At 24.3% G+C, this 11971-nt stretch overlaps 1 protein-coding gene across 1 annotated transcript; it reads right to left on the bottom strand.

Moving 5' to 3' along the window:
* Positions 1-2559: 2559 nt before the first annotated feature.
* LOC127284788 (zinc finger and BTB domain-containing protein 17-like) lies at positions 2560-8338 on the bottom strand. Its single transcript, XM_051310457.1, has 4 exons — positions 8329-8338; positions 7762-8097; positions 4218-4349; positions 2560-2908 (listed from the first exon to the last, which is right to left on the bottom strand). Exons 1-4 carry the CDS (start codon positions 8336-8338, stop codon positions 2583-2585), a joined length of 804 nt encoding a protein of 267 aa, XP_051166414.1. The 3' UTR covers positions 2560-2582.
* Between the last annotated feature and the right edge of the window lie 3633 nt (positions 8339-11971).

Genomic DNA, 11971 nt, shown 5'->3' with positions numbered 1-11971 from the left:
ACAACCATCCCAATCAAAATCGTGCTTAAGATCTTGTTTATGTGTTGCTGGTAGTAGTTCGCCAGCTTATTTTGTTTAGTGTTTTCCTTTTTTTTTTTTTACCAACCCCACATAACCTTGGCATGCGGAAGCCAAGGTATCTGTATACAGATTTCCCAATAGTCCCTAAGCAAAAAAATAAAAAAAAAAAAAAAGCATTCTCTTTCAAATTTTTGAGATAATTGCAAAAAAAACGCAAGTAACAAAAAACTCAAAATCAGTTTTTTGGAATTATCTTCAAAATTTAAGCCAATCTGTCAATTCTGACTTCGAATTCGGATTCAGCGTGAAAAAATACATGAAAATGCACTATCGTAGTGTTTTGGCAAAAAAAAATTATCTGTGCCCCTAATTCAGAATTTTTATCAGTTTTTGGCGATTTTAGCTCAAAGAAATTTTTTTTTGCCGAAACACTACGATAGTACTTTTCATGTATTTTTTCACGCTGAATCCGAATTGGAAGTCAGAATTGACAGATTGGCTCAAATTTTGAAGATAATTCCAAAAAACTGATTTTGAGTTTTTTGTTACTTGCGTTTTTTTGCAATTATCTCAAAAATTGGAGCGAATCTAACAATTCTGACTTTGGATTCGGATTCAGCGACAAAAAATACATGGAATTCACTATCGCAGTGACATTCAAAAATTTTTTAACTTTTTGATTTTATTTTTCTTTCTGAGCAGTTTTTTGAGTTTATCTCAAAAATAAAAGCCAATCTGATAATTCTGACTTCGGATTCGGATTCAGCGTGAAAAAATACATGAAAATAGACTAGTGTAATATATATATATATATATATATATATAAATGTTTAATTTTAAATTAAAGTTGAATTTAATTAAATTTTAAAGTCTTTAAGCTCATGAACTTAATTATAATAAATGTAACATTTTTCAAATTAATTATTTAATTAATTAAGTTTCACAAATTAATTTTGTTTTTATTGATAACTTTTTTTTAATATACTCTCTAAAAATTAAAAACAAAATATTTACGTGATGCATTAATTTTGTTTTTTATATAAATATTTCATAAATATTCGATTTATTATCTAAGAAATTTCTGGACAATTATTATTAATAAATTAGAAATTGTATTTTATTAAACATCCGAAAGTCGGAACCGCTTCAGTACAGAACCAGTATTGACCTATCAAACAGTATATTCTTCCAACATTGGGAGTAAATCGGATCCGAAAATCGGTATTGGCGATTCAAACAGCTACACTAGCGCCACAGTTGAACTAATTTAGGTGTGACACGCTCTGTAGCACTCCATGTGTTTTAAATTATTTTTTTTTATTTAACGCTTAAAAATAATTTTACAAACGCAATAAAAATATCAGAATAATTAAATAATTTGAAATAAAATGTCAAAACAGAGACTGCTTTAGAGCGAGTCACACCTAAATTAGTTCAACTGTGGCGCTAGTGTAGCTGTTTGAATCGCCAATAAATCCGTTCGATCCGGCAATAGTCCGACTTTTCCCCCTGGGATTAAATTTTATTTGCTATTTATGTGTGGAAAAAAGGGATTAATACATTTTTGTTTTATTTTTATATAGGACAATTTTCTGTCAATATGTTTTATTTACGTTTAATTACATACAATAATAATAATAATATACATATCTGTGATTTTTTTTTCTAATTTTAATTTACATATAGGTACATATTTGTATTTTCAAAACTAGAAATGAACACATTACAAAATTTTTTTAGTATCTTTGAACTTTGCTACTTTTTCAAAGTATTTTGTGTTATTTCAAGTATTCTAAAAAAATAAGAAAATTTACAATTCGAAATAATGTTCTTTAATAACAAAAAAAAAAATTAAAATTATAATAAAATTAAATTAAAAAAAAATAAAACAAAAAAAAATTAAAAATGCACTGCATAGAAGTTATTCTAAATTTAAAAAGAAATATAATTTTTTATCTAAGATACAATTTTATACAATTGAACTAAAAATATTAAAAACTTTACCCCTGAATTAAAAATATAATATTTTGATTTCAAATAAAATTTTATTTGACGTAAATAAAAGTAATTTGAATAAAAAACTAATTAATTTAAAACAAATATTTAGTACTAAGACCCAAGACAAATATATTTTTTTTCTCAGTGTAAACTTTGTCAATTTTAATCGAATTTACACTGAAAAAAAAATTTTTAATCCAACCAAATATATTTTTAAATTAAAGCAGAACAAAATATAACACAGAGCTTAATATACATATATTTATAACTATTTATTTGTTTCAAATAAAAATTTTATTAGGCACAAACTATTTGGCGCAAATAAAATTTGTAATTTAAACTAAATAAAAATTAATTTTAACCAAAGAAAATCAATTTGAAACAAATATTTATTACTAAGTCAAATATATTTTTTTTTCTCGTCGCAAATTTTTGCGTAATTTTAACTCAATAACCGAATTATTATTACTGCATCGAATTTAAGTACTTATAAATATAATTATACATAATAATTTTTTTTTACAATGGAAGTGTTTCAATTTTTTTTTTTTTCTTTACATATTTTATTGGAATTCATTGTACGTCTCATAAACAGAATCTGAAATTTGCAAAGAAGTTTCAAGATCTGTTGAAGCGTCATAAATTTGTGAATGGCCATTATTTTCATATTGCGATGTATGTTGTTCCCAAAGACCTTGATGTCTTGCCAATATATGTTTCATTAAACTTTCCTTATATCTCGTTCTATGAGGGCAAAATGAACAAATAAACTTGGGCTCAACTTGACATTCAAAATCGATGTGTCTTTTGAGATGATGTTTGTGTTTATAGGACTTAAAACAAACAATGCATGTGTGCTTTCCATTTCTGAAGGCATATTTCAGCTCGGCTGAAACAAAAAAAAAGAGAAACAAATTTTTTAAAAATGAAAAATTACTGAAAACAAGAATTTAATTTACATTTTTTATAGACGACACTTTGAAAGCTTGACGATTGAAATGAATTTTTAATTATTGTAAATAATATTATGTATAAGAAAAATTAAAATTATTATCACAGGATTATTAAAAATAATTGTCATTGGAAATTAGAAAAGTGCAATATTTATAAATTCTTTTTTCATTTATTATTTATTTGTATAAAAAATTCATATAGAATTTTTTTTTTCTATTTACATTTTGAAATTTTTTTATTTACTAATTGCAAATTTTTTTTTTTTCGTGGCCTTTGGTTGTAATAGTGAAAAGTTTATATTTTGTCAGAAATCATAGGTTAAGTGAATCTTGTCATTGTATAATTATCACTAATTTGATTAGTCTGATTATTATTATTATTGTTATTATTAATCGTCCATAATTAATAAATTTAAAAATAATGATTATTAAAGATGTACAACAAGGTGTTTACATATTTTTATAACTTCGAAAAAATGTTCACACGGTATGTCATAATTATTTTTGAGCCGAATTTTTATTAGTATTTTGCTGAATTTTCATTAAAACGATTTTCTATATTACAGAATTTTTATGTAACCGAAAATTCACTTCTCAGAATTTTTATTTGTTCGAATTTTTATTTGTCAGAATTTTTATTTGCTCGAATTTTCATTTAACATAATAGGCATTTTAAATGAAAATTCAAGCAAATAAAAATTCGAATAAATAAAAATTGTGTGAAGTGAATTTTTGGTTATATAAAAATTGAGTAATATAGAAAATCATTTTGGCTCAAAAATTGTGTTTCGACTATTTTAGGGTACGATCACAGCTGAGCCACTTAAGTTGTGTCGTCATGGTAACGTATAAGAGTGAGAGAAATAAAAAACATTCTTTATTTCTCTCACTCCTATACGTTACCATGACGACCCCACTTAAGTAGCTGAACTGCGGCCATACTCTTATAATCGCTTACATTGCAGTGAAAAATGACAATTTAAATAGTGAAATATAAATTTCTAACATTAAAAAAATATACAACTTTTTCATTTATGATCAAAGGCCACAACAAAAATGACCAATTATTTGAATAAAAGGTCTGTAAATAAGGAAAAAATACATTTATTTATTTACATTCAGGTTGATCAATTTTTTTTTTTTAAGAATTATAGTAGTTTTGGATGTTTAGAGGCTGTATAGAATGTTGTGTTACGTGAACTTCTAAATAAGATTTATAAGTTGATTTATAGGGACAAAAATTGCATTGGAAAATTGGTCGCTTTCCACATTCGTGTAAAACATGTCTTTTAAGATTTTTCGCCTCGTAATATCTTCTCCCACATGTTTCACATGTATAACGTCCCTGTCCACGTGATCTTCTTCGTCTTATAGGATCTGAAAAAAAAAATTTTTATTTTATTTTCTAAACAATAAATTATTGTCAATTCTCAACTGTTACATTTTGACTTACTTTACTTGATATTTTTAATATTAGTTACAGGATAATTGTATTTTATATTCTATTCTTACTGTAAAAAATTTATACAATTAAATAATTTTCTAAATAATAATACTCTGATAATAATAATGATAAAAATAAAGATAATAATAATAATAATAATAATAATAATAATAATAATTTTCTATAATAATTATAACAAGGATGATAATGGAATGAAAAAGAAAAACGTTTACAAAAGAAATACTTTTTATTAAAGATATAAATTTTCTTAAAGCAGAGAAAATTTTTATCAATGCTGACAATAATACTTTATTGAGGTGAAAAATGACAATTTAACTTTTTAGATTTGAATAAAAAGCGTAGATAGTAAAATAAAGATTTTTTTTTTGTTTTTTACTAGAGTGAAAATTCTACGATTTTTATAAATTATTTTTTTTTATCTATTATTCAACTAATATTAAACTTTTATTTATATAATTCGATGACAATATCTTAAATCTAAAAAAAAAAAACAATTTTTAAGCTTTATCTCATTTTATAATAATTAATTATGTAATAAATTTACAAGTAAGAAAAAATAATTTTTCTTAAAAAATATAGATAAAAATTTTATTCTACAACATTTTAATATTTGTTTTGTGTTTTCCAACTAAATGCGTAATTAAGTTTGATTTATGTTTTGCCTTATATGGACACAAATGACAATTAAATTTTGGTTCCAAACCGCATTCAAATTTTAGATGTCTTATTAAACTTGAATGATGATTGTAAACTTTTTTGCAATTGTAGCATATGTGAAGTGGTCCCTCTTTCCGATTCATGAAGAATTCAAATCCTGTGTAAAAGAAAAAAATGAATAATAATTAGAAAAATTTTTTTTTACTTTTTTCAAAAAAAAAATTAATAATTCTTACATAACTATATAAAATTTATTTTCTACAAAATAATCTAATTTTTTTTTTGTTATGTACAATACAATAAATAAAAGAGGTTAAAATAAAATACTACGACTTTTTTTTTTTATAACGTAAAATTCGTTTACTTATACACCTCAATATTAAGTATTACAATATAAATATACGTCATTTCTTATTTATTATATATATAATATATATATTATAAAATAAAGCACCAACTGTGTGTTATAACTTTTATGTTAAATTGTTTAAATCTTCTAAAATCTTTATATAATAATCTATTATTTTTAATTATTCTTAATGAAAACATACAACAATTATTTAGAGAAACATTGTATAATAGAAATAGAGTGGAGAAATTATGATTGAAAATAATTTCTTTTTTTTTTTAGTGTACTGTAACTAAAAATTTGATATGGTTTTTTTTTAGTTTGCACATAGTAACCCAGATAGCACGTAAGCTTGCAGCAACCTTGCGGCAAGCTTGCCGCGCAATGTTGCCAACCTTGCATAGAAAGTTTACCGCAAGCTTGCAGCAAGCTTCAAATGCCCCACCTAACCAAAGCATACATGGTAAGGTTGCCGAAAGATTGCAGTGTAAGGTCGCGGCAAGGTTGCACAGTAAGATTATCGCAAGATTGCATGGTAAGCTTACCGAAAGATTGCAGTGTAAGGTTATTGCAAGATTGCACAGTAATTTGGCAACCTTGCACCAATCTTGCGACAAGCTTACCGTGCAAGCTTACGGAGCAATCTTGCGATAATCTTACTGTGCAACCTTGCCGCGACCTTACACTGCAATCTTTCGGCAAGCTTACCATGCAAGGTTGGGTTAGATGAGACATTTGAAGCTTGCTACAAGCTTGCGACAAACTTGCCATGCAAGGTTTGCAATATTGCGCGGCAAGCTTGCCGCAAGTTTGCTGCAAGCTTATGTGCTATCTGGGAAAGACCCCTAAAATTTTTTGTTTGTAATTTTCGATATCGGAGTGGTTTTCAATGTATTTTTAGCCGCTAAACACGATTCCGTGTTCCAAAATTGGCTAGCATATCAGGATTTTGAGAAAAGTGGGGGTAAAAACGTGTTTTTAGAGGTTTTCAATAAGTTTTTCTCTTTATCCTCACTTATTTCAAAATTCTGCCATGCTAGACAATTTTGGCACACGGAATCGTGTTCAGCAGCTAAAAATACATTGAAAACCATTCCGATATTGATTTTTGAAAATTCTCAAAAACACGTTTTTTTGGGGTTTTTACCCCCACTTTTCTCAAAATTTTTATGAGCTAGGAAATTTTGGGATCGTATTTAGCGGAGTAAAATATATTGACAACTCGGATATCAAATCATAAAATAAAAGTTGAATTTTGCAGGCCTGTGTAATTTAAAAAAAATAAATAAATAAATAATAATAATAATAAATCAATAAAAAATTAGATATTGCGTTTTTTTCGTTTTCATACAATTTTCAAAAGAAAAAGGAAAGTAATAATAAAAAATCAAAATACAATTAGATATTATTGTATTTTTTTAGATTTCACATATAATTAAACAAAAAAAAAAATAGAAAACAATGAGATATTGTTGTATTTTATTTAGTTTTCAAAAGATTTTCAAAAAGGAAAAAAAAAAGATTAATCAGTAAATATGAAACTTAAAATTATTTTGCAAAAATAAAGAGCGCTTATTATCAATTATAACGTTTGGCAACGTTGCATCTTATAGGTTATGTTACACAAGTAACAAGAAGCCGCCTAACGAAAGTTTCGAATAATTAAATTTTAATGAGTTTTAATTCATTTTCAATTCTTTTTCTTTCTGAAACAATTCGTTTCATTTCGAATTTAAATTTTTAAATCCTTTTTGTATTTAAATATCCTTTTGAATCCTGAAATTTTATTCCTATTCAATACTATACATATTTTAATATATTCAGGAAAATTGGAGGGAAAAAAATAAATTTATGTATATAAAGTGAAATATTTTTTGAATTTTTATTCAAAAATTAGAAATTCCGAAAATTTTAGACTTGAAAACGGATTAATTGGAAATAAAATTTCATGATTCAAAAGAATTAAATTCTTGAACGTATTTACAAATTGGACAGTTTATTAAAATTTTTTTATATGAAACAGTGTAACATAAGAAATATTCTAAATTTTTTGTCCTTTACATTAAAATTTAAAAATTTATTAATTTACCGTTTATAAATGGAAGAAATTTGCTATAACAATTATTATAACTGAAAAAAAATTATAACTAAATTTTTCCCTTATTTTCGATATAATAATTTTTTTTGTTGTCTTAACTCAAAAACCCTTTGCGATATATCATTATTTTCACCACTCTATCCCTATAATATAATTATTATTACTATTATTATTAAAGAACATTAGAATTAAAAATTTCATTGTTGAATATTGTGTCTACGTTTCATATGAGATTTAAGATTCCATTTGCGATCAGTTCGATAATCACAAAACGGACAACATTCACATTTATTTCCACCGCACGATAATTTTAAATGATGAACAAGATCAATTTTCCAACGGAATGATTTTTTACATTTTGAACATTTAAATTTTTCCATTTCAGGTAGCCAATATTTTTCTTCATCTTGATTTGATGTTTTTCTCTCAGCCGAACTGCATCTTATATTATAATCATCATGCGATATAAATATATCATCATTAATGTCCGATGAAAAATCAAGTCCTTCACTTTTCACTGATGAACGACGACAATTGACCCACAGTAATCCCGATTCTGAAACAAACAAAATTATTTTATATACAAGTAAAACAAATTAACGGTTATTATTAAAATAAAAATAAAAAAAAAGAAGAAGATAAATTCATAAAGCTAAATAGAAAAAAATATTTACAATAAACAAGCACACAGATTATTAATAATAATTTGCATATTATTTAATATTAAATAAATAGCAAAAATTGTTAATTTTTTCAAAAATTTATTTTCAGATAAAATTGTACAAACTTTCCCCCATATTTGTCTATTATTAAAAACAAAATCACCGTTGTTTTAATATTAAAAATAAATTTAAAAAAAAAAATCTTTATTGCCTCATGACGTCATCAATCAAAAATTTTTAGTCGTTTAATTATTAAATAGAAATTTTTTATTTACAACATAATCTGATTTTATTAATAACTATGGTAGACCATAACTATTAATAATAATAATAACAATAATAACAATAATAATAATAATAATAATAATAATAATAATAATAATAATAATAATAATAAAATTATAAAATAATAATAAAATAATTATGAAAAAAGTAGAAAATTTTTTTAAAACACTTAAAATTTTTTTAACATTTTAATTTGTAGTCGTTTAAAAATTAAACGTCTGAAAATTTTGTAATTTGATGTCATATAAATATATATTAAATCTCTATAGAAAATAATACTTCAATGAGCTTGTTTTCACTGGGTGGATAAATTTAATCTTCCGAGAGGTTAAAGTCTGCGTCTGCGCTGAAGCAAACATTCTGCGCAGACGCAGAATATATCTACTGTCTTTAACCTCTTTGGAAGATTAAATTTATCCACTCAGTAAAAATGGGCCCTCCTAAAATAGCATCAAAAATAATTTATTTTAAATTTAAGTATATATTCTTGGTATCAATTTAAACTTTAAACTGCAACGTGGAAAAAAATCACGCGGTCTAGCAGACCGCTATTAATTTTTTTTTGTGTTTTTCTAGTGATTTTAAATTATTTAATGACAACTGTCGTATATATTTTTATTTTACATTAAAAAGTTTATTTTTGTAATACTTTGTTGCAATTTTTTTATTTTTTTTATTTATGTTGCAATACTGAAAAGCTAAACCTTCTATTGTACTTTGAAAAAAAGTAATAAGCGAAATAATTTTAGATAGTGGTCTCACAGACCGATAAAGCAAAGAAAGAAGCTAAAGCTAAAAATAATTTAAAAATACTAAGAATATTTGTTTTTATTTTTAATTCGAAATATATTAAATTTATGAAAAAATTGCATTTAAATATTTCTAAATAGATACCAAAGATATCATCTTAATTTTAGAATAAATTTCTTTCGGTGAGTATATATTTTTTTCTAATTTTCTAAAATGCAAATTCAATACATTTCTATATTGAATTATCTCATATTCATTAAAGATAATTTTATTTTACAATATTTATAAAAGATAAGTGATTTTCCAAAAATCTTGCTAGCTTTAAATTTTCTTTAAAAAAAAAAAATCATTAGTTAAAATTTTTATTTTAATGAATTTTATTATAAAGCTGAATTTTCATTTTTTGAAATAACATTTGACAGAATTTCTTTTTAAACAAATTTTTATATAAATTTTTAATTTGCAAAATTTCTCATTACCCAACGGATTATTTTTAAAAAAAAATTCTAATTTAACCAAATATTAATTTAGCAAAATTCTCATTCGAGAGAATTTTTAAGTTATTCGAATTTTTCTATTTTAAATTTCTCTCCGAATTGTTATTTAAGGGGAGTCCTATCATAACCTCAAAACTGAAAAATGGTTTTTAACTCAAATATAAAAATTAAATTCAAACATAATTTTAGAAAATCTAGTTATACAAATATTTTGAAAAAAAATATGTTGAGTTAGAATCTTTAGTTAAATTATTATTTTGTTTATCATTTTGATTTTTTTCAGAGACAAAAATCACAATTTTTATAAATTTATTATTTTACTCGGTGAAACATTCTCTACAATCGTAAAATTTTTTCAAATTATTGTTAAAAATATGTTGCTAAAAAAATTATTTAATAAATAAAATTTGTATTGTTTAAAATTTTTTTTAACAATATGTTTTTAACTATATTGAAAAATGTTTAAAAAATAATTAATTAACTACAAAATTTTAACAAAACATAATTTTTTCCGAAAAGTGTATGATTAAATCTTCTAAAATTGTTCGATATTTATTTTATATTTGTTTTGTTTGCATTGAAACACAGAAAATTATAAGGTATTAAAATAAGCTGCGACGCTTATTATTTTAATCGAATTTTGCTTATTTTAATACCAAAATGGATTAAAATATGAAAAATTGGATTAAAATAATAAGCGTTGCAGCTTATTTTAATGCCTTTTAGTTTTCTGTGAAATCATTTTTCAATTTTCAGGTTATGTTTGGACCTTCATAGAATTCTTAAAACGTCGAATTTCTATTTTTCCAAAACTGCAAATACCCGATAAACATTCGTTAAAATTATTTTGGAACGATTTTTTCTTAGCCAATCATAATTTTTTTAAAAGCAAATTCCGATTGGCTAATTTTAAAAATCGCGTCAAAATCATTCTTGTATTTAAAAATTCGAATCACTTAAAATTCTGTTGAATGAAAATTCTGCTAAATTATTATTCGGTTAAATTAGAATTTATAAAAAAAAATTTGATTTAGAGAGATTCTGTAAAATAAAAATTTGATAAAAATTTTGTAGAGTAAAAATTCATTTAAGGCCAGGTGGAACTCATCAAATGTAAACAAACCGAAAATGTACGAAAGCATTGACAAATTTTGCGACAGCCTTTTTTTAAATAGAAAATAAAAATTGTTCTTTTTCTATGTGAAAATGGAAAATTCATATATAAAACTACAGCCTGTCACTGTATTTGACTAATAATATGAATAATATTAATAATTATAATAAAATGAAAATTACACTGAAACAACAATTTTCTCAAGGTTACGAAAAAATAACCATTCGAGTATATCTGAGGCACGGACGTTGAGAACCTAGGTGGGAGAAATAGTGTGGGAAGGGGTAAAAGACCTAGTCTCTGTCCTCTGGTGGGGGTATAATTTCAGAATTTTACCCTTTCCACGATGTCACAGTCCAATCGCTCAACTATTTCTCCCACCTAGGTTCACAACGTCCGTGCCTCAGATATACTCAAATGGTTATTTTTTCATAACATTGAGAAAATTGTTGTTTCACTGTAATTTTCATTTTATTATAATTATTAATATTATTCATATTATTAGTCAAATACAGTGTTAGGCTGTAGTTTTATATATGAATTTTCCATTTTCACATAGAAAAAGAACAATTTTTATTTTCTATTAAAAAAAAGGCTGTCGCAAAATTTGTCAATGCTTTCGTAAATTTTCAGTTTGTTTACATTATTGATGAGTTCCATCTGGCCATAAAAAGAATTTCTCTTAACCTTCATTCTCAAAAATGAAAATTCGTTTTAAAATTAATTATATTAAAATTCTTTAAAATAATAATTTTCCAACAATTTATTTTTATATAAAAACATGCGTCTCTTTATTTTTTTCTGGAGAATCACATATCTCTATTTAATTTTTATCTAATCTGACAAAATCTCTGCCAAGTTCACAGTCTGATTTATTAACTTTATGTTTGCCCTCAATATGAACTCTGATGTCCCAAATTCGTTTTGCACGATAATTACAATAACAACACATAATATTGGCAATAACTCCACAATAACGTGTTGTATGAGAATGAAGATGATTGTATGTAAAAAAATATTTTCCACAATTTTGACATTGATAATCAGTTTTGTCACCCCATCTTGGTGGTAGTCCCATTTTCCATGCAGATAATTGATTTAATTCTGAATTTTGTCCATGAA

This window comes from Leptopilina boulardi, unplaced genomic scaffold (assembly GCF_019393585.1).
Source record: "Leptopilina boulardi isolate dan_hultmark-lab unplaced genomic scaffold, ZJU_Lbou_2.1 LbouV2_121, whole genome shotgun sequence".
NCBI lineage: Eukaryota > Metazoa > Arthropoda > Insecta > Hymenoptera > Figitidae > Leptopilina > Leptopilina boulardi.
The sequence above is the reverse complement of the archived record's forward strand: the minus strand, read 5'-3'. Positions and strand labels throughout refer to the sequence as shown.

Bases quoted from the DNA above. Each gene is read 5' to 3' on its own strand.
- LOC127284788 (XM_051310457.1), bottom strand. The intron at 4,350-7,761 runs GTAGACACAATA...TTTTTTTTTCAG, and splicing joins TCTTAAATCTCATATGAAAC to ATCCTATAAGACGAAGAAGA. The intron at 2,909-4,217 runs GCAATTTTTGTC...TTTTTGTTTCAG, and splicing joins AAAGCGACCAATTTTCCAAT to CCGAGCTGAAATATGCCTTC.